This window comes from Pelophylax lessonae, assembly GCF_965119305.1.
Source record: "Pelophylax lessonae genome assembly, chromosome: 7".
Lineage (NCBI taxonomy): Eukaryota > Metazoa > Chordata > Amphibia > Anura > Ranidae > Pelophylax > Pelophylax lessonae.
The window spans coordinates 272,371,851-272,395,631 of NC_138774.1; the positions used below are offsets into that span (position 1 = coordinate 272,371,851).

Sequence of the window (23,781 nt, forward strand, 5' to 3'; positions counted from 1 at the left end):
TAATTATGCTACCAAAACTATTGTGTGATGTAAATGCCTCGAGCATTGCTCCGGTTTCTATTTGCCAGAGGCTGCTATTTTACTGAAGCCCTAAGCGGCAATAAATCTTTAGGCTGTCATCAGATAGGCCTCTAGTGGCTCTAATTTTCAGCACAATGCCAAAAATGGAGAGCAATTGAGCATTTTCAGAGGAGGATGAGAGGGTATTACTAGATTTAAAGTGTAACTCCACTGGGTGATCTCTGTACAATACAAGGATTACAACAACTCTTGTTGCAGATTCCGACCTTTTGGTTTTCATGAAGAAATCCCTGTTTGTTCCTCTGTGGGAAAATTAATCTAATGGGAGTGGTTTCATAGGAAATCTGCTGGGCCTGCATCCCTTTAGACGTGTTCCTATTGGGAGTAGCTCACCAAAAAATGATTTTGTCCCCTGCAACCAATTTTGTTGCAGGGAATGCCAGAAATCTGACTTGTATCTTAGGCAGACTTCTGGGAAAATTCATGAGCCAATCACACAAGCAGGAAATTATGTTTCTGGGGTGTGGTCAGTATACATTCTGTGTATAGATCAACCTACAGGTAGCCATATTGCATTTTCTGAAAATTACAACAGCTGCTGCTTGAAAAGGAAAGGTCATTTTTAATAACAATTACAATATGACTTGCCGCAATTGTATATGCGATATTATTCTCTCCCCCCCCCCCCCCACAAAAGTGGAGTTACCCTTTAAAACCGTATAGGCACTTATTTTTAATGTTTTACATAGCTATACCTGCAAAATGGGCCAGCATGAAGTCATCTAGCAGGAGTTAATTTTCAGACTAAAGTTTCACTTTAAGCTTTGACAATAAAACCTAGAAGTGGATTGGCTACTATGCACAGCTGCACCAGATTCTCTGCACCCACTTTAGTAAATTGCTTCTGTAACGTTTGTCTTGCCTAGTAGTCCCTGGTACTTCGGGCAGCTGATCCAACTCCAGGGAAGCTGTGGCCCATTTTATCCAATTCTTTCCAGCAGTGCAATCAGTAATCCCAGCTGACAGATGTATAAAATGGACAATGTATTCAGAATGCGTATTCTGAAAATAAAAGTTAAGACTTTAGTGCTGCTGACATTCTCTGTAAAATGAAATGCAGTAACAATTGTTCTGTAAAACAATACAGACATGAAGTCAGATCCTCTTACTCATTTGGCAAAGAGTAGTCCTGTTTTTCCGGAGTCACAGGCCATGAGGGGTTTCATACCGTGTTGTAAGCATTCCTCAAATATATTCGCTCCCAGCTCACAGGACCATGGTTGCAAAAGAAGTTCCACAAATTCCGCACTATTCCTCTGTCAAAAGGGTTGAAGTCCACGTCACACTGCTTGAGGTAGGAAATGCGATAATAAGACATGAATTCCCATGTGGTGTAATTGCAGGAGATTAGGTAGAGGTGGCATGCAATCAACAGGCACACCACTGCTGTGACAATGCTGATCAGGATGAAAGCCAGGAGCAAGAAGATATTAACACGCAGCCATTCACTCCAAGTGGCCTCAGAGTGGAAACCAGACCTGTGCAATGAAAATCGCATAGTTAAGGTGTAACTAAATCCTCAAGGAGTAATTGCTTATATTCAGGGTCTAATGTAACTAACAGCATTTGTCCACTTTGCCTTAAAAACTGCAGCTCAGTACAAGGAGCTTAAAGAGGAAGTAAACCCTCCTCTGACACTTTTACCTATAGGTTAGTCTATGATAAGGCTTACCTATAGGTACTGTAAATATCTCCTAAACATGCACCGTTTAGGAGATATTTACCTTACATGCATCCAGTGACGTCACTGGCGCATGCGCTCTGAAGGAATGACCGCTGGTGCCGTTCCTTCAGAGCCCCGTGCTGTGACCGTTGGCTCCCGCACGCGTGCGCGGGAGTGACGTCACCGCGGCTCCGGCCAATCAGATGGCCGGATGCCGCGATCCCGGAAGACGGGCGACTGAACATGTCGCCCGTCATGCAGGTGAGTGAGCGGCACGGCGGGGGCTCGTTGTAAGGTATTTCATAATGAGCTAGTATGCGATGCATACTAGCTCATTATGTGTTTGTCTTTCAGGTTGTAAAAAAAGAAAAAAAGTTAAACGAGTTTACAACCTCTTTAACTTCAGGATCAGTGGACCATGTACTACAGGGGTGCGGAGCTGCTGTCAGGATAGGTGTACCATGCACCGACGGGGCGAGGCACTGCTGTCAGGATAGGTGTACCATGTACCAACGGGGGTGAGGCGCTGCTGTCAGGATAGGTGTAGCCTGCACCACGGGGGGTGAGGTGCTGCTGTCAGGAAAGCTGTATCCTACACCACGGGGGTGAGGTGCTGCTGTCCGGAAAGCTGTACCCTGCACCACGGGGGGTGAGGTGCTGCTGTCAGGAAAGCTGTATCCTACACCACGGGGGTGAGGTGCTGCTGTCCGGAAAGCTGTACCCTGCACCACGGGGGGGGTGAGGTGCTGCTGTCAGGAAAGCTGTATCCTACACCACGGGGGTGAGGTGCTGCTGTCAGGATAGGTGTGCCATGCACCACAGGGGTGAGGCGCTGCTTTCACCCCCATGGGTGCATGGCACACCTATCCTGACAGCAGGGGTTTGCATCCTCCAGCCATCTAATTGGCTGGAGCCGCGTTGTCACTCCCGCATGCACGCGGGAGCCGCCGTTCACAGCAACAGGGCTGTGAAGGAACGGCATGGGTGTCACTGGCTGCATGCAAAGTAAATATCTCCCAAACGGTGCACGTTTAGGAGATATTTAGAGTACCTATAGTTAACCCCTTATCACAGACTTACCTATAGGTACAAGTTAAAGAGGAAGCGTTACTTCCTCTTTAAAGTAGAACACATGCCAAAACACTGATCTACAGGGGAAAGAGTTTAAATATCTTTAGAAAAACTTACGGTTAGTGTACCGGTAACGGTCTTTCTATGAACCCTTCCAGGACGGCCTACATATGAGAAATTGTGGCTCCACCCTACAGGAAACACAACTATTTTGCAGCTGTTAAAAAGGTCCCACCCATCCTTGAGCTTCAGTAATAGAAAAGTAACTTTCCAACCAAACTTTCAAGGGACACAGTTATTCAATAACATACAGTTATATACATATACACATTTTTTTTTTTTAAAACTCACCACCACCTCCGGGCGGGAAGTAGGCCGGCCGTCCTGGAAGGGTTAATAGAAAGACCGGTACACTAACGGTAAGTTTTCTAATTTCACCCTTCCAGGACGGCCTACATATGAGAGGATAACAAAGGAATCCATACTGGCCTACCTTAGGGCGGGACCACTGCCTGTAAAACCTTTCTGCCAAAGGCAAGGTCTTGTTGAGACAGGACTTCCACACGATAGTGCCTTAGGAAGGTATCTTGACGACCAGGTGGCTGCATGGCGGATCTGTTCCCAGGATGCACCTGCTCTTTCGGCCCAGGATGTTGCCATGCCCCTTGTAGAATGTGCCTTTAGGTTTGCTGGTGTGGGGATACCAGACACCCTATAAGACATACTAATGGCTAGCTTAATCCACCTAGAGATCGAGGGTTTTGATGCTTGCAATCCCTTTCTTGGTCCAGAATGTAGAACCAACAGGTGACTAGACCTCCTAAATCCTTTGGTTCTTTCTAAATAGGTGAGAAGACACCTTCTTACATCCAAGCAATGGAATTTTCGTTCCTTTGCACACCTAGGCTTTTCACAAAATGATGGCAGGACCATCTCTTGCTTCCTGTGAAAAGAAGAAAATACCTTGGGTAGATACAGGGGGATCAGGTCTAAGAATCACTCTGTCTTGGAGAATTAGCATAAAGGGCTCCTTTATGCACAAACTTTGTAAATCTCCCACTCTGGCTGTGGTAATTGCCAACAGAAAAGTTAACTTAATTGACAAAATATTCAGGGTAACCTTATCCAAAGGTTCAAAGGGTTCACTAGATAACGTCTCTAGTACTTTAGTTAAATTCCATGCTGGAACATTAGCTCGATTAATCGGGGTCGCTCTTGCCCGTGCTAACAAAAATCTTTTAATTAAAGGCTCTTTAGCCAGACCTTTATCTAAAAAAAAACAGAAAAGTGCCGCTACCTGTACTCTAAGGGTGTTAACTGCCACCCCGTTATCTACCCCATCCTGTAAAAATTTCAGGATAATGGGGATCGAGGCAGAGGAATTTTTCTTTTGACTGCCAAGTACAGAATTTTTTCCAAATTTTGGAATAAATTTTCCTAGTCACTGGCTTTCTACTTAGAAGGAAGGTATCCATGACCCTATCTGAACAACCTTTCTCCTTTAGGATTTGGCGCTCACTACCCAGGCTGTTAACTGAAAAAATTGTGGTCTGGGGTGAATAAGAGGCCCTTGTAGTAACAGGTCCGGAACCTCTGGGAGTTTCCAAGGAACTGTCACTGATAGGGATACCAGAGTCGCGAACCACGTCCTCTTTGGCCACCATGGTGCAATCAAGATGAGACGTAGTTCCGGACATCCACTGAGTCTCTGTAGAATTCTTGGAATCAGATTTTGAGGAGGAAATGCATACGCTAGCCTTAAGTGCCATGGCTGTGCTAGAGCATACAAGCCCAACATACCCTTTTGTTGTGTCAGGGAGAAGAACTGGCTTACTTTTTTGTTACATATCCACCTCCGGCTGACCAAACTTTTGCACTAGAAGTTGAAATATTCTGGGATTCAGTTCCCACTCTGTCTGCTTGATGGAATGGCGACTGAGGAAGTCCGCTTCCCAGTTGTCCTTTCCTTTTATGTGTACTGCCGATAGAGAAATCACTCTTTTCTGCCCAGCCCAGTGTCTCCTGAGCTAACCTTAACAGGGTGTTTGATCTGGTCCCCCCTTGATGATTCAAGTAAGCTACTGTTGTAGTATTGTCTGAATGGATCTGGACCTGAAATGTCCCTTTCGAAAGCTCTTATGGCCTCTCCCACCGCTTTCAGCTCTCTGTAGTTGGATGAGGCCTGACTTATCTGTATATCCCAGGTGCCCTGGGCATGAGCTCCCTCTAGGTGAGCTCCCCACCCCTTGGAACTTGCGTCCGTGGTGATCTTTAAGGGTTGCTCTTGACCCCAGAGTCAACCTTTCCTCAGGTTTTGGGGAACTGTCCACCATTTTAGGGATGATATTATTTGAGAGGAGAGCGTAATTTTTTCATCTAGGGACTCCTGTCTCTTGTTCCAAGAGAGCAGGTGGAAAAATTGGAGGTCTCGTGAGTGCAATTGGGCCCACGCTACAGCTGGGATACAAGCGGTCATCAGACCCAGAATCCTCATGATCTGTCTCCTGGAACACTGAGGTTGAGAACAGACATTTTCCACCGCCGAGACCACTTTTTCCACCTTTTCTTCTGGGAGAAAAAGTTTATTTACTCTGGAATCTATCTTGTACCCCAAATAGACTTGAACCTGTGCTGGCTCCATTGAGGATTTCTCCACATTTATCAGCCACCCTACCATCTGTAGGACTGAAATCACTTTTTGGGTGTCTGCCGTGGCCTGCTTTGCTGATCTTGCAAAGATCAACATATCATCCAGATAAGGGATCAAACTTAGGCCCTGAAGATGAAGATGGCCTACTACTTCTGCCAAGATCTTCGTAAAGATCCTTGGACTGGCCGCCAAGCCAAAAGGAAGAGCTCTGAACTGCCAGTGTGCAGTCCCTTCTTCCGTCACTACTGCGAATCTGAGGAATGCTTGATGTTCCTGAAAAATTGGGACATGCAGGTAGGCATCCCTTAGATCCAGTGTGGTCATAAATATGTTCTGAAACAGATTTTTTTCTGACCGCATAAATGTTCTCCATAGAGAGTATATTAGAAATTTGTTTAATTTTTTGAGGTTTATGACTAGACTGAATTTTCCTGAGGGTTTTGGCACCACAAATATGTGGGAGTAAAAGCCTTGGAATACCTGACTTAATGGTACAGGTGTAATTACCCTCTGTTCTGCGAACTCTTAAATACCCTCTAGCAGGGCTTTCTTTTTTTGTTTTTCTTTTGAGGGGTATGTCATTGTTATTTCTGTCACCGGCTGAGACGAAAACTTCAGTCGGTAACCTTCCCGAGTGATCTGGAGAATATATAGGGGCTGGTTGAGATGTTTTCCCATTGGGAAATGAAATGGGCTAACCTGCCCCCTACCCTGATGGTGGCGTCATTAGCTCTCTTTAGCATTGGGTCCAGGTTTGAGAAACAAGTTAGTTCCTTGTTTTCCCTTTGTCGGACCACCTCTCCAGGCTTGTCCCCTAAAAGGCCTTTGTTGGTTTCTGTCTTGGAAGTTCCGAAAGGAATACCTCCCCAACTTGTCCTTCCTCTTAGTGGGGAATTTATTTCCCCTTCTCTGAGGATCTGGATAAAACATCATCCAGACCAGAGCCAAACAAAAAAGACCCTTCAAAAGGTAAGGCACAAAGTCTTAGCTTGGACGATAGATCTCCTTCCCACGCTTTGACCCAAACTGCCCTCCTAGCAGAATTCATAAGAGCTGCTGTTTTTGCAGAGGCTAATATTGACTCTACTGCTGAGTCTGCTAAGACACCGCTTTCCCAATCACAGATAGGGAATCTAGTATGTCTTGTGATCCCTCCATTGTAGAGATATGTTTTGACAGTTCCTTTATCCAGAAATCTGCATTTCTGGCCATACAGGTATCTGCTAGAGCTGTAGTCATATTATATGAGTTAGAAGCCCAAGCCTTTTTCAATAAGGATTCGATTTTGCGATCCATGACATCCTTAATGTGACCAGCATTTTCAAAGGACAAATCTGATCTCTTTGATAGCTGGGCCAAAGGTGCATCTAGTTTAGGGTTTTTTTATAAACTCCTCCAATTCCTGTTCCTCAAAAGGATACCTCCTTTGCCAGGTCTTAGGCCTGGATAAAGCATTCATAGGAAATTTCCATTCTTGGTGAATCATGTTTTTTTTAAAGACTGGTGAATGGGAATTACTCTGTACTGGGCTCTTCCCAAGCCTTTGTACACTCTATCCTGAATGTAAGACTCTTTGGCTGGAGTTGGGATCCCTTCAGTGGCATGCACAACTTTAAGGAGACCCTCCATACACTCTAAAGGAAAGACTCTTGCTCCTTTTGGAACTATCCCTTTCCTTCGGTCACTGTCTGACCCTTTGTCTGAACTGGAAGAGGATCTAATGTGACTGGTGCCTTCCCCCGGATCCTCCTGCTCCCTAGCTTGTGACGAGGGAATGGGTTGGGATCCTGACAAGAGAGAAGAGGGTCCTGCTCTTGACCACACACTATCCTTGGGAGGATAAACTATCCCTGGAGATTTCCTCTGCCTGTGTTGGGGTCTGAGGGATAGCTGCTGTAGTCCTGAATGACTATATAGTAGCTAACATCTCATCCTGCACTGATTTAAGGAAATCCTTCATTAAAACAGATGCTTCTTGTCCTGCCAATTTATTAATACATGTATGGCAAAGTGGCTTTGTGTAAGACCTCGACAACTTATCTCCACAGTTACCACACTTTTTAGACATGCTAGTGCTGGTGTTAGATTGGGGTCTGGCAGGGGCCCTCCTGTGTTGAGGGAAGACCTGTGCATAGACACAAAAAAAGAGAAAACATTTGTGTATAACAGACATCTTTTAGCCCCGTACACACGTACCGAATGTCGGCCAAACGATCGGCCGTCTTTTGTCCGGTGCTGTCCTGTCGGCTGAAAAGTGCTAAAGACTGCACACGAATTTTGTCGGTCAACAACAGCCGACTGCAGAAGTGATGTCATGTGATGGTTAACTTTCTGTGTCTTTTTTTCTCAGAGCATGCCCAGTCTTGCTAATCTGCTGTTTGTCGGCCGAATTCTGTACTGACTGAGGAACAATCGGCCGTTCTGGTGATGGCCAACAAAAATTTTATAGCCTGCGCACCCGATTCTGTTCGGCCAAAAAGCCGCTGTCGGTTGTCGGAAGCATCATACTAACAAGCCGACAATCAGCCGATCGTTCGGCGGCCGAATATTTACGGCCGACAATCGCTACGTGTGTACGGGCCTTTACACTGCGGCTGCTAATCAGGAAACAAAAGGCATGTCTGTCCTCCTATAGACAGCAGTCGGCCCCGTCACCGATGTAGTCACTTACCCGGTTTTTCTGACTTTCCTGCAGCCACCTGTACCGCCGCTTTCTCCTCTGTTGGAAGTGCGGTCATTCCGAGTCTCTTTGGGGTGTTTCAGCCCCTTCGTAGCCGGAGAATCTGCCATGAGTGCTCGTGGGTCCGGCGTCTCCTCCATCTCGAGCTTCCTTACGGGTACCGCTCGCTCCTCCTCTTCCGACCGGAACTTCCGGTCTTCAAAGCGAGGCTTGAGGCGCGCTCGTTTTGCGGGAAATATGAATTTCTTACCGTCCAGCTATAGAGGAGCAATGGAGGAGACTCTTCCTGCAGAGACAACAGGACTTCAGGTATGGAGGGACCTTCTCATTAAGGTAACCGACTACCTGGCATGTTTTGGCGACCTGTAAGTTCCTGTTCCAGGACATAGATAGGGAGGAACCACCCAGAGGCCATCCATACCTGTCTTACAGGGGTACCTATCAGACACTCATTTGCCTTTAGGTCAGAAAAAAAAAAAAACAAACGTTCCGGTGTAGGTTTCTAAACACAACTGAACTGAAGCTCAAGGATGGGTGGGACCTTTTTAACAGCTGCAAGTTGGTTGTGTTTCCTGTAGGGTGGAGCTACAATCTCTCATATGTAGGCCGTCCTGGAAGGGTGAAATGAGAAAAGGACTTTCAAGAATTAAACGGGGACCTGTTACATCACCCTCAAACTTTAGTAAAGTGGAACTTTACCTAAAACAGTGATCGTGAACCTTGGCATCCCAGTTTTGGAACTAGATTTCCCATGATGCTCATGCACTCTGCGTTGTAGTGGAGCATCATGGGAAATGTACTTCCAAAACATCTGGGGTGCCAAGGTTCACAATCACTGACCTATAATACCTTGATAACAAATAATGTTCTTTAGCACGGAACATACATTCCACCTTAATTGTGGTACCAAAATGACTGTGCTGTATATTGCTTCCAGCATTGCTCCTGTTTCTTCTTGCTGGAGCAACCATTTTGCTGAATCCCAGAGCAGCAGTAAATCTTTGCGCTGTAAGCAGATCGGCCTCTACAAATTTCACACATTGCCTTAGAATGGAGAACAACTGATCATGTGCAGAGCTGGGTGAGACCGTGTATTACTGGATATTAAACAGTATAGACACTTATTTTTAATGTTTAACATAGCTATACCTGGAAAAGGGGCCAGCCTGAACTGATCTAGCAGGACTTAATTTTCTAAATAAAGTTCCATTTAAGGAGGAGAGTAGCAACAGCAGCCTAAATATTTTCTACAAGTAAGTCGAACAGGAATAACTACTTACCAGGCCAAGCGGAAAGCCCATATGAGAACAACAAGCTGGACAATCAGATACAACATAAAGACTCGGTGGTTCTTCTCTCCAACACAGTTCTCAATCCAGGGACAATGGTGATCATACCTTCTCACACAGTGATTACACGATTTACAATGTCTGGCCCTCATTGGCTGCTGTAAAAATAGAATTAGAGTTTGTTTTTTTGTTTTTTTATTTCCATTCAGAAGTTTACAAAGTCCTACCACAAAGCACAGGCAGCCATGTGCCCTGAATTTTCTCTGCTGCGATAACAAAGCTTGATCACCTTCCTGCCCCCAGCCTGGAACTGGAAAGTGAAGGAGCAGCGATATACTGGTGAGGTCATCTCTTTGTTCTTGTATCCTTTCAGTAAGATTGTTACCAGCATGTGTGTATATACACAACCCCTGAAGACCTCAAACTGCAGGCTGGTAAAAATGTCCAGCCAGGCATAATTCATACACAGGAATTCAGAGACTGTTTGGTCATTCCACAGCTTACAGGGGAATACAAACAAAAACCATTCCCAGAATGCCTCAGTTTTTTGCTAATTTCCTAAAAAGATGGACACCTTTGCTTTGCTGAAAAAAAAAATGGAATCTTTTTGCTAGCCAATTTTTTTTTCAATCAAAATTCTTCTTGGAACTGCTGAGCTAGTCTCTAAACACAAGTATCCAGAATAGTGGCTCCTCCATACGAGGTTTGGAAACTGTACTGTACCTTGACACCCCCTGGATTGCATGATTGTGGGCCAACCTAGAATGTGACCTTCAAGCACTGGTGTGACGGTACTAACCATCACTGGGATTGAAAGACAGATACTTAACCACTTGCCGACCGCCACACGACTATTTACTGCGGCGGTCAGCCCCTCACAGGCAAAGCGACGTAGGACTACGTCGCTACTAGCTGCCGGAGGCACGCTCCCGCTCCCTCACGGAACCCCCCCCGCGCGTGTGCCCGGCGGACCCAATGTCCACCGGGCACTCGCGATGGTCTGCTACAGCGGGAAAAAGGCAGGTGGCTAATGTAAACAAAGCCGCCTGTCATTCTTCCCTGTGTAAGAATGGAGATCATACGGTTCTGCTATGTAGGACCGTTGATCTGTTCTTACACATCAAGCCACATCCAATCACAGTTAGAAGCATGCCCCTAGGGACACACTTAACCCCTCCCTCTCAAATAAAGTTAACCCCTTCCCTGCCAGTGTCATTTTTACAATAACAGTGCATATGTATAGCACTGATTACTGTAGTAATGTCACTGGTAACCCCAAAAGTGTCAAAAATGTCAGTCAAGGGTCCGATCTGTCCGCCGCAATGTCACAGTCCCACAAAAAAAAAAAGAAATTTGCAGATCGCCGCCATTACTCGTTTAAAAAAAAAAAAAAAAAAACAACAAAAGTGTCAAAAATCGTTCCCGTAGTTAGTAAAACACAATAACTTTTGCGCAAACCAATCAAAATACGCTTTTTGCGATTTGTTTTTACTAAACATATGTAGCAGAAAACAAATTGGCCTAAAAATGTTAAAAAATTTTGATTTTTACATTTTTTTGGGGGAATTTCATATAAAAAGTGAAAAATATTGTTATTTTTGCAAAATTTACGCTTTTTGTTTATAGCGCATGATCAAAAAAATCGCACAGGTGATCAAATACCACCAAAAGAAAGCTCTGTTTGTGGGGAAAAAAGACGTCAAATTCGTTTAGGTACAGCGTCGCACGACCGCGCAATTGTCAGTTAAAGTCACGCAGTGCCGAATCGCAAAATAGGCCCTGGTCAGGAAGGGGGTAAAATCTTCCGGGGCTTAAGTGGTTAAGGTAAACTGAGAAAATGGTTTGGATAACTTCAAAATAAGAGAGAGAGTAATAGTTAACAATATCTCTCAAGAACTATGAAGATTTAATCCCACTTTACACTGAGACCTATAGCCTGTTGCCATGAAGTCTGTGACAGGATAAAGTGTAGTTTTGTATTTTGTTTTAGCTTTGTTGCCGGGCAGTCTCGTCATCCCAGCTTGTTTAAGTGCGCTGATTTAAATAGCATGTGAATGATAACCTTGTCTAGATGGGATTATCGTCAGCTGTACCTCGTTATCTAACCATTGTGTGATGTTTTGGGTAAATATTCGGGTCATTGTTCATGTAGTGACTGACATACTTCTCAAGTGTATGAAAAGCCTGTTTCTTGTTCAATAAAGGAGATTATGTTTTCAGACACATACAAGCTAAGTTGTCAGGCTAGTTTTGTATGTAGGGCGGCTGGAATATCTATATATGTTCATGACTGGAAGGAAGCCGTATACTAATGGAAGACAACAAGTACAGTGTGGGTCGGCGGTTCCATTACAACTGGGCTCTCCATTGTGGTTCTCTTCATACACAAAATGACCGTTAGTTATCCATGGATCGCTTTCCGGCTCCAGAGCCGTAGCACACCTCTATATGTGACCTGTCTCAGAAGACTCACTGTTTTTAGTAGGCTGTAAGGACAAAAATTGGGAGCTAGCTCATTATTAGAAGCTGCTGGATGCCATTTAAAATTCCTTATTCCTTTGATTGCTGGATGGAGTGTCATGTGTGTGCTCTCCGCACTCTCCTTCCCAGCATTCAGCGTAGCAGCAGCACCTTGCTACCGCTGCTCCTGACTGGATTGATCCTCAGTTAATCTCTGCTACCCACCTACAGTGACCTGGTCACCTCCAGCTGCCTTTAACCTTTCCTGTTACAAGAAGCTGGTTCAGGAGTATTTAAAACCTGGCCTTGTATGCTGAACTACATTAACCCTACCATATGCTGCAATATGTCAGATCCTAGACACATGGGGATCAACCTTGCTGCCCCGGGTGCCTCCAGCTCACCAGCCACTATAATTTCTGGTTCTGTCTGCAGTGCATTCTCTGAAGGGGGCTGACAATGACTGCTTGCTTAAAGCTGGCCCTACACTGGAAGAATTTTGTATGCTTCCTGATGAATCAGCTGAAATTAATTCCATGGGTGACCCTGGCAGCTATGGTCCAACCCAACATCCTTTAACTGAAAAAAAAAAAAGTCTCAGCTGGAAATGTATCACCTGAGCAGTAGCTGGATCCAATCAGATACAGCTACTGTTCTTCGAGTATTCTGACAGGTGCCAGCAGTAAGAAAACAATACCCGCAGCAGCAGAATCCTCATCCATGCTGTATAGTGTAATTGGTGCAATCTCAATGAAAATGTATGCATGTTTGGCTGGCCTAGATCTATGCCAGCCACTGATTTTTCCTTAGTTCTCAGATATGACACCTTCCTTGGCTTTATTCTGGGAGGATTTTACCAGAGTCATGCGGGATTTTATGGACCAAATTGAAGCTTTGATTGCCTTCAGAGGTCAAATGCATTCTTCCACAACTTTCCCTACAATATCCTGATCAGATCAGCAAAAGACCATAACACCTCTAAAGCTGGATACACACTATACAACTTTTGTTGTTAGATTTACCTTCAAATATGTAGTGCAAGGGCCTGCCTGATTGCAAAAAAATGTAAAGCGTTTAGGTTTGACCTCATATTTTATTGTTTTGGTAAATCTAAATGAAAAAAAAAAAAACACGAAAGAAAATTGTATAGTGTGTATCCAGCTTAAGGTTCTATCAGAAGCTGAGCCTCTAAAGTCCTCAGCAGACGATGCTACACCTGAGGAGTTTCAGACCTCAACCATTGCTCCCAAAGTTAAAGACACTGTATTGATGCTTCTTGATACTGTTCACACCACTTTATAACTTGAGAACCAGTCTGTAGCTTCCACCAATACTGTTTGCAGCCTAGGCTGCCCAAGACTGCAGATAACTTTCTAATGCACCTGATATTTCCTGTTACCCATTACGGAGACTGGAAGAACCCTGATAAACTATTCACCCCCTTCCAAGCGACTAGCAATTCTGTACCTATCTCAAGAAACTGTTGAAAAAAATAAATAAAAGTAAACTGCTGTAAAATCAGCAGAATTCCATCTTAACCATTCCTGTAGCAAATGACCGTTTTCAAGGGCCTCAATGCCAAGCAACTAGAGGCCACTGTGGATCCAGTAGTATCCCGTCTTAACCATTCCTCTGAAGGATGCGCCTGTTTCCAAAGACCCCATTGCCAATTGATTGGTGGCCCTTTCATAAACTTTGCTTTTTCAGGCTGGGCCTGCTTTGGAACCTGCCCTAGCCACAACATTAGTCGGCCAAACTCTAGCTGACTTGACCAAGACCATCAGAAGGGATTTAGTTGCTATTCAAGCTGATTCTTTGCTTATGGAACTCATGCTTGCAGCCTTGAACTACGGTTAGGACGTAATGCTAGAAGTTTCCAGTCTCATTTTACATACAATACCATACTCCTATACCTTTTGTGCAGGTAATGGGCACAAATTGAAAATCAGTTGTAACATTTTTGGGCCAAAACAAAAATCAAAAGAAAAGTTTGGAACCTATGCCGAAGGAACAATAAATTGAAAGGTTAAAGTGTTACTAAACCCAGGAGCCTGAATTCACTATATCTGCTCTCCCCAGGAGCCGGCATTCACTATATCTGATCTCCCCAGGAGCCTGAATTCACTATATCTGGTCTCACCAGGAGCCTGAATTCACTATATCTGGTCTCCCCGGGAGCCTGAATTCACTATATCTGGTCTCCCCAGGAGCCTGCATTCACTATATCTGGTCTCACCAGGAGCCTGCATTCACTATATCTGGTCTCCCCAGGAGCCTGCATTCACTATATCTGGTCTCACCAGGAGCCTGCATTCACTATATCTGGTCTCACCAGGAGCCTGCATTCACTCTATCTGGTCTCACCAGGAGCCTGCAGTCACTATATCTGGTCTCACCAGGAGCCTTGAATTCACTATATCTGGTCTCCCCGGGAGCCTGAATTCACTATATCTGGTCTCACCAGGAGCCTGCAGTCACTATATCTGGTCTCCCAGGAGCCTGCAGTCACTATATCTGGTCTCCCAGGAGCCTGCAGTCACTATATCTGGTCTCCCAGGAGCCTGCAGTCACTATATCTGGTCTCCCCAGGAGCGTGCATTCACTATATCTGGTCTCCCCAGGAGCCTGCAGTCACTATATCTGGTCTCCCCAGGAGCCTGCAGTCACTATATCTGGTCTCTCAGTACACAGAACATGGAAATGCAATTATTTTTAGGAAATATAAACTGCTAAATACCTTTTCTTATCAGCAGTATATAGAATTGTTGTGACTTCTATCAGTTCCTGCTTAATCTTGTAGGAGTTTTCATACTGCACTGAGCTGTCCTATCAGGATCCAGGACCCCTGACCCTCTGTCTGGACAGTGCTGATTGGCCCTGTGCTGATCACATGCACTTTCCCAATAAAAAAAAAAAAAAATCAGTCTAGCAATACACACCAAAGTGAGCATGTGCAGCCTGACTCCAAAGGCTTTGTATTATCAGGACCCGTTATGGAGCCCGGGGAAGAGGAGGAGGATCTGTACATACAGGATCAAACAGCCTTTTTACACAATGCAGAGGATTAACCCCTTAGGTTCCACAGTGAGTATAACAAGCATGCTTTACTGCATATACAGACTGATTTTACTGCTGTGGATTTAGTAACACTTTGAGGTAGACTTATTATTTGGAGAAAGGACTTTTCCACGTTTATGGTTGATAGTGGAAAAACCTTACTATAACAATATGCAGGGCTGGGTTATCTAAGCAGGCTGGAATCCAAGGCATTGAATTTTTCCTTTTCCTATTAAAAAAGCATTACCATACAGTCCAAGAAATCCTGGCCTTATCTGTACATAAATATCCATGCAATGCCAGAGGAATGCATTACTCACAGACATACTTTTAACAAGCAGTATCCACACCGCCTCATTCGAACTGTGCTGGAAGTCAATGCACTCGTCTCCTGCTCCGCAAGTTCTGAAAAAATCTTTAAGAAAAAAAAAATTGATGTGTTCAGACTATTAATGGTGCTGGGCAGTAAATAGATAGCAGATGTCACAAGTAAGGATACAAACAGGGATGGATAGTGTAGGACCCACTGACAATGGGGTACTTTGACGTAGTTGTGGGCTTGCGCACGATATGGCCATATGGTGGGACCAAATCCCCATTTTTATTTATGGATTGTCTTCATATTTGATAGTCATTTCTTTTGCATGCGTGCGCTATTCTTTAATATGCATGTCACTTGGTTCATAGCTGCATCGGCTTTAGATATACATGTTCAGGGTTTGCTCCCCCAACTTTTTGCTTGTTTATTATGTATTCGGTCTGACCAGACTTCTGAGGTTGAGCACCCCCCCCCCCCCCCCCACACACCTGTACTCAATCAGTGTCCACCATCAAGTAGATATAGGAGGAGTCCCTTGTAGTACATTAGCACATCTCTCCCAGCAAGGAGTGTTGTCTCCAAGGGTTAGAGAGGCTGGATTCATCCTTTTTTATGGATAGTGTAGGACCCACTGATAATGGGGTACTTTGACGTAGTTGTGGGCTTGAGCACGATATGGCCATATGGTGGGACCAAATCCCCATTTTTATTTATGGATTGTCTTCATATTTGATAGTCATTTCTTTTGCATGTGTGCGCTATTCTTTAACAAACAGGGATGTGCCTGCCTGTAATCCAAAATGTCGTTGGAAAACTGGCGGTTGCCAGATTCTCATCTGTCAGTGGGAAACATGCAATACTTTCCTGCTTTCTCTTCCTAGTAGAAGGGCAAATAATCTGCTCTGTTTAAATAGAGATTTTTCAATTAAGGTGCTCCTTATTACCTCTTAGGAGGGCAGAGATGGCTAAATGATTACGTTTTTTTGTAATTCAGAGCATTGCTTGCTTTTATCAAGAGTCAACACCATGCAGACTGTGTTGTACAGAGGAGCAACTACTAATATAACCAGGAATAGTAGGACTCTCCATTTCTAAGACTAGAGGGTCATGGGTTCGTTAAAATTCTACACTCATAATTGAAAGGAATTAGGAATCAGCTTCTTTATTTCCCATTTCCATACTTGCCAACTGTCCCGTTTTTGCCGGGACAGTCCCGGCAAATAGGAACCTGTCCCGGGTAATTTACATTGTCCCGGATATGTACTTATTTACACTTTGCACTTTATTTATATATACATATTACATTTTTTGTATGGTCACACCTGAGCACATTTGACACTTTAGAATTGCAGGGAATTGTGATGAGAACTTTAAACTTTAGGCAGAAGTAGTGCAGCTGAATGGGAGAATTATTCCAACTCTACTACTTAGGCCTCAAGTTTAAAATTCCCTTTTCCCTGTAATTCTCTCTTTTTATTGAGTAGACCCTATAATATAAGTAGGCGGAGATTATGTGGAGTGGGCGGAGCTTTAAGGAAGTGGGTGTGGTAATTGATAGCTGTGCTGCAAAGTGAAATTTTTTTCAAATGTTGGCAACTATGCATTTCCAGTGCAGATCAGGATTATGAAGAGAAGCTGATCGGCTACTTTACACAACAGACAGTTCATCCCCCAAACATTTTTCACCAAGACATACATTGTTCTGAAAGACTGGGACCATCACCTTCTCACTGTCAGAGAGTACATAGCCTGGGTCCATGAGTGATACAGCAAAATACAGCCCCACCGAACACAGGACTGTTAACATGAAGAGAAGAGGCTTTAGGTATATCCATTTATTCTCCTGGTGATAAAGATCTGAAATAGACAAGACAGGCAAGTTTTAGGCATCAACTACTACTAAACAGTACTGGATCAAAATTCATTATCTTCATCCTTTTTAACACCAAAGGAATCCCCGAAATAATTTTCAGGTCTGGGAGAACCCATGCTAAAAAAATAATACTGATTGCAACACATTACATTAGATGTCGATATGGCATACCTAGAGTGTTTGACACCAAAGTGAGTGATTTTTTACATCCCCCTCCTTTGACAATTTTTTTCCACTAATATTCACTAAATGAAAATTAATCAAGTACTAGTAATCACCAGAAAGGAAATTCAAGTGGCTAAGACACTCTGAACTCTTCATACTATCTGTTCTGTCTCATAATGCTGTTTGCCCGTGTGTGATTTATAAAAGAAATGCCATCTATACCTGCTTTCAGAGTGCCACTCGGTGCTCACGTGACCGGCCGCCTCTCTCCTTTCCCCGTCTGACAGCGGGAGGGGCTAAGAATCCCCTGCTGATGTCAGCAGGGAGGAGAAAGGCAGCCGGTCACGTGAGCGGCACTCTGAAACCCGGTATAGACGGCATTTTTTTTTTTTTATATAAATCACACACACACAAACGGGCACACAGCATTAGGAGACGTAGATGTTATTTCAGCAGCAGGAGTGGAGGGGCGGACAATGTCTCTGACAGGTAGGGAGGGGAAAGAGGAGAGCAGACAGGAGGGGCTGCGGATGACGGAGGCACGTAAACTGACCATGGTGTCATGGCTCAGCAGCCATGATATACCATGGTCCAGGGCTCAAAATTTCAAGTCCTGAGCTACTCGCCAGGCCTTAAGAGTTACTCGCCACTACTTCATCAGTCCATCCAGTTCAACCTATGTGTGTGTGTGTGTTTGCATTGTATACCCCTGTATGTTGTGGTCTTTAAGGTGCCCATCTAATAGTTTTTTGAAACGATCGATGCTCCCTGCTGATACGACTGTTTGCAGAAGAGAATTCCACATGCTTACTGCTCTGACAGTTAAGAACCCCCTACGTACTTTAAGGTTAAACCGCCTTTCCTCTAGTTTTAGTGAGTGGCCACGTGTCTTATTGTATTCCCTTTCTCTGAATAGTTTGTTCCTTATGCTAGGGTCGCCAGTACAGTATTTGTACATTGATATCATATCCCCCCTCAATCTTCTCTTCTCCAGAGAGAATAGGTTCAGTGCTTGTAGTCTTTCCTCATAGCTGATGTCCTCCATTCCCCTAATTATTTTTGTTGCCCTTCTCTGGACTCTTTCCAGTTCTAGCACATCCTTCCTGAGGACCGGTGCCCAGAACTGGACAGCATACTCCAGATGTGGCCGGACCAGAGTTTTGTAGAGTGGGAGAATAATCTCTTTATTTCTGGAGTGAATCCCCTTTTTTATACATCCCAGTATTCTGTTGGCTTTGCTTGCAGCAGCTTGGCATTGCATGCCACTGCCAAGCCTGTTGTCTACCAGTACCCCCAGGTCCTTTTCCATGTTAGATTCACCCAGAGGCTCCCCCCCTAGTGAGTAGCTTGCTTTCTGGTACCCAAGTGCATTACTTTACATTTTTCAACATTAAACCTCATTTGCCATGTAGTTGCCCACCCCGTTATTTTGTTCAGGTCTGCTTGTAAGGTTTCTACATCCTGCATAGAAGATATTGGCATGCTTAGTTTAGTATCATCTGCAAATACTGAGATTGTACTAGATAGCCCCTCCTCTAGATCATTTATGAATAAATTTAACAGGATTGGTCCCAGGACAGAACCCTGCAGGACCACGCTTTCCACACCCACCCAATCTGAGTACTCCCCATTAATCACCACCCTCTGGACTCTCCCCTGGAGCCAGTTCTCTATCCAGGTACTCACCTTATGGTCCATACCTACCTTCCTTAGTTTGAACAGTAAGCGTTTGTGGGGAACGGTGTCAAAGGCCTTTGCAAAGTCCAGATACACCACATCCACAGGCTTTCCTTTATCTAGGTGGCAGCTCACATCATCATAGAAGGTTAATAGATTGGTTTGGCAAGAATGATTTTTCATGAATCCATGCCGATTACTACTAATAATACCGTTCTCATTATTAAAGTCTTGTATGTAGTCCCTTAACATCCCCTCCAAAATCTTGCAGACTACTGATGTTAGGCTGATCGGCCTATAGTTACCCGGGATATATCTCGGCCCTTTTTTAAATATTGGTACCACGTTGGCTTTTTTCCAATCAGCTGGCACCATACCCGTCTGTAAACTATCCTTAAAAATCATGAATAATGGTCTGGCAATCACCTTGCTGAGCTCTTTAAGAACCCTCAGGTGCAAGCCATCCGGTCCCAGTGATTTATTTAGGTTAAGTTTCTCTAGTTTAGTTCCAAGTCTATCTTCTGTTAGCCATGGCGGTACTTCCGGAGGTGTGTTTAGTTTGGCCTTACAAGCTGGCTTAGTGTAGCCCCCCAATTCTTTTGTGAAGACTGAAGAGAAGAAATTATTTAACACTTCCGCCTTTTCTCTGTCCTCAGTGGCCAAATCTCCCTTGTCTTTTATGGGGCCAATGTGTTCTGGCCTCGCTTTCTTACTGTTTATATACTTAAAGAATTTCTTGGGGTTTTTTTTACTCTCTTCCGCTATATGTCTCTTGTGTTCTATTTTAGCCGCCGTGATTTGGAATGAGTATGTTTCAGACCTACACTTCCAATTCTACCCCACCCCCTCCCCCCAATCCTTTATTTTTTAATCCTTTATACCAATTCCTCAAAATAACTCCCCCCCCCCCCAATTCAGCACATTGATGCTCTAGCCCCCCCCCCCTTTCCTCCCAGCACACATTTTGTATAATCCCCCCATTCAATGCCTCCAACCCCCTCAAGCACATGCACTGCATCCATTTACAGCACACTGTCATCATAGTTACCATTCTCCTGCAGCCACAGAGGTCAGGCATCGGTGCTCACTGAGGGCGGACCAAGGGGGTTTGACCCTGCTCACTTAGGACTGCCTTAAGACATGCACCTCTCCATTTCCTAGATGTCTTAACAGGAGGGAGTTGAAGAGGGGCGATCCCATGTGGCTGAAATGCCCATGCTGCGAACCTGTGCGGGAGGGGATGTGTGGCACGAGGGGGGTGGAGCGGGGCGGTCCCAGGGGGCTGACGGTGCCTATTGAAATACCCACGCTGTGAACTTGTGCGGGGTGGGCAGGAATGAGCAGTAGGAGGGAGGTAGAGCAGGGGGGGTCCCAGGCAGCTGTACAGATCCTATTGAAATGCCCACGCTGCGAGCATGTGCGGGGGGGGGCAGGGTTGTACACAGGAGGGAGGTGGAGAAGGGCGGTCCCAGGCTACTGTACAGTTCCTTCCTATTGAAATGCCTGTGCTGCGAGCCTGTGCACAGCTAGGGGAGCACTGGATATAAATTCCTGGGACAGCGAAGCCCTGTCCATACTCGCAGTCCTGATATTTACACTCGCCAAATGTGAGCAGGCGAGTGTAAATTTTGAGGGCTGTGGTGGTCAGTTTACAGGGGAAAGGGTAGAAACTTGCAGGATCAGCCTGTTTTTTTTAGGTTAAACAAGGGGACAAATTACACAGCACAAGCATTGTGCTGTATAACGTGCTTTATAGGGACAAGATCCTGTTTTCTTTTAGGGTTACACTTTAAGACAGTCCCCTTACTTTAGTGGTCAGTGTAGTGTTTCCTTTCATTGGTCAGTGCAAAGGATTCCCCTTACCCTGAAGGCGAGTGGGAACAATCCATCCCTTACTGGTAATGGCAATGTATCTGAGGAACAAGAGGAGAGGCCCCACTGTTGTCATGCAGATGGTTCTGCAAGTGATGTTGGCCCCAGCACCCCTTTAGGTTCCACGTAGCTCTAGAGTGAGAATGATTGGTCTACATAATACAAGATAAAAAAGCTGGAATATGGCTGGGTGCCATAGAACTGCAGGTCAATGCAATAAATAATGACAACGATTTTCTTAAAGGGCTTGCTTATCCAGTGACGGCAAACCTTGGCACTCCAGTGGTTTTGGAACTACATTTCCCATGACGCTCAACTAAACTGAAGAGTGCATGAGCATCGTGGGAAATGTAATTCCAAAACATCTGGAGTGCCAAGGTTTGCCATCACTGCGAGAGGGATTCCTTGTTTCGGGGGGGTGACTAGTCTGTTTGCTCCACCCATTCTGTGCCACACCTTGCTCAGCATTGCACAGCCAGCATGCTCTGGATTTTGCATGCATTCCTGTACAGAATCCAGTATGATTGACACCAGCTGCTAATTGGCTGGCTCCTTCTAAATGTCAACCAAGCCCCTTTGACTGAGACCACATGAACAGTGCTGTGGGGTCGGTAAAATGTGTTGTCAGAGACCAACTTCTGGTATATATTTTTTTTTTTTTTCCAATACATTCACTTCTACTAATGTTTATTAACATAAAAAATGAGGGTAATGATCTCTATTTTTATTATATTTTAACCACTTTACCACCGGAGGATTTTGCTGTCTTACGTCCAGGCCACTTTTTGTGATTCGGCACTGTGCGACTTTAACTGACAATTGCGCGGTCGTGCGATGCCGTACCCAAACAAAATTGACGTCCTTTTTTTCCCACAGAGCTTTCTTTTGGTGGTATTTGATCACCTGTGCGATTTTTACTTTTTGCGCTAACAAAAAAGAGCGTAAATTTTGAAAAAATAACAATATTTTTCACATTTTTTTATATGAAATTCCCCCCCAAAAAAATGTAAAAATCTAATTTTAACATTTTTGGCCAATTTGTTTTCTGCTACCTATGTTTGGTAAAAAAATCACAATAAGCGTATTTTGATTGGTTTGCGCAAAAGTTATTGCGTTTGGATTGTCATTTTTGGTGTTTTTTTTTTTTTTAACGAGTAATGGCGGCGATCTGCGATTTTTTTTGCAGGACAGCGACATTGCGGCGGACAGATCGGACCCTTGACTGACATTTTTGACACTTTTGGGGGTACCAGTGACATTACTACAGTAATCAGTGCTATAAATATTCGAGAGGGAGGGGTTAATGTATGCCTGGTGCTTACTGACGTGTGTGGGGGGAGGTGACTGAGTGACACAGGGACAGATCGCAGGTTCAGCTACGCTGAACCCTGCAATCTGTCACTGTCTGTCACTTAGGAGATCCGCCCGCTTTGTTTACACAAGCGGGCGGATCTCCAGACTCGATTCCCCGACGATCGGGGAAGAGCGGCGGCGATCGCCGCTGCTCCTCCCCTGGCCTGACTCCCACTGTGCGCGCCGCCCACAAGGGGAGGAGTCCAGCGACGTAGGTCTACGTCGCTGGACGGAATCGAGCCACTTTGCCGCAGTACAGTCCCAGTGACTGGTCGGCAAGTGGTTAAAGAGCAGCATCCCAAATGCAAACCCTCATCTACGCCACAAATTAGTGATAATGTCCAAAAGGTAAACCAGACCATTGAGGCCTCAACTATTGTTGAGTTCCAAGTAGGCCTGAAACAACTAATCGATTAATCGACAACTATCTATTATGAAAATAGTTAAGCAGAAGAGGAGAATCAGTGCTGCTCTGTGCAAAACCATTACACAGAGCGGGTAAGTATGACAAGTTTGTTGTTAAAAAAAAAATACAATGTTTACAATCACTTTAACCTCCCTGGCGGTCTGATTATGTCAGGATTTCTGTGCTAAAAGCGGTACATTGTTTTGCATGGAAATCGGTTTTATATTTTAAAACTCACCTTCCCTGCGATCCCCTGCCGTCCTCCGGCTGTGTGCTTGGCTGATGCCGGGACCTGTGTTCCGGTTCCCTTCCCTGCGAGTGCTGTGACACAGGTGGGTGGAACCGGCGCCAATTTCAAAAATGTAAATACACTAAATGAGATGATAGAAAGCTGTGATCCTAACAGATTACACTGTATCATCCCATTTCACCACAGGATTTCACCTGGTGACTTTTCCAGTGCTTTGTGCCTGGAAAATTGAGAACAACCATGGCGTCCATAAAGCATTCTTTTTGCGCAAAACCGCTTTTAGATGAACTGGAAAACAGCGTCAGCGAAACGGAGTTACTTGAAGAACTGAGCGATCGCGATTCGTGGGAAAATTCGTCATCAGGTACGGAAAGTGACGATTCTGATGTCTCTTTCTGGCACATCGCTTGTGGAATTTGGGAAGTATATCAAATGATTCTTCAGAATTTCCAACGGAGCGATGTGCCAGAAAGACATCAGAATCGTCGCTGTCGTCACTTTCCGTACCGGATGACGAATTTTCCCGCAAATCGCTATCGATCAGTTCAAGTAACTCCGTTTCGCTGTCGCTGTTTTCCAGTTTGTCTAAAAGCGCTTTTGCGCTAAAAAAATTTTTTTTGGACACCATGGTCGTTCTCTATTTTCCAGGCACAAAGCACTGGAAAAGCACAGGCAGTGCACTGGACAAGTCACCAGGTGAAATGGCATGATACAGCTTTGTATCATGTCATTTGGTGTATTTACATTTTTGAATTTGCCACCGGTTCCACCCCCCCTGCGTCGCAACGCTCGCAGGAGGGAACCATAAGGCAAGTGCCGGCAATTGGCCTTGCACAGAGCAGGGAGAGAGTGCGAGGACGATGGGGAGGACGGCGGGGATCGCAGGGTAGGTGAGTAACATTGTGGGGTAATCCC

At 44.8% G+C, this 23,781-nt stretch overlaps 1 protein-coding gene across 2 annotated transcripts in view; it reads right to left on the minus strand.

The window, feature by feature from the left end:
• Positions 1-1,068: 1,068 nt before the first annotated feature.
• The window catches only part of ZDHHC12 (zDHHC palmitoyltransferase 12), a 28,073-nt gene continuing 5,360 nt past the window's right edge, over positions 1,069-23,781 (minus strand). For both annotated transcript variants that reach the window (XM_082263942.1, XM_082263943.1), the window contains exons 2-5: positions 16,967-17,127; positions 15,280-15,366; positions 9,426-9,592; positions 1,069-1,559 (exon numbers count right to left, since the gene is read on the minus strand). In XM_082263942.1, coding sequence (XP_082120068.1) covers positions 1,244-1,559; positions 9,426-9,592; positions 15,280-15,366; positions 16,967-17,077 — 681 coding nt within the window. In that variant the 5' untranslated portion in view covers positions 17,078-17,127 and the 3' untranslated portion in view covers positions 1,069-1,243. The remainder of the gene's footprint in view (positions 1,560-9,425; positions 9,593-15,279; positions 15,367-16,966; positions 17,128-23,781) is intronic.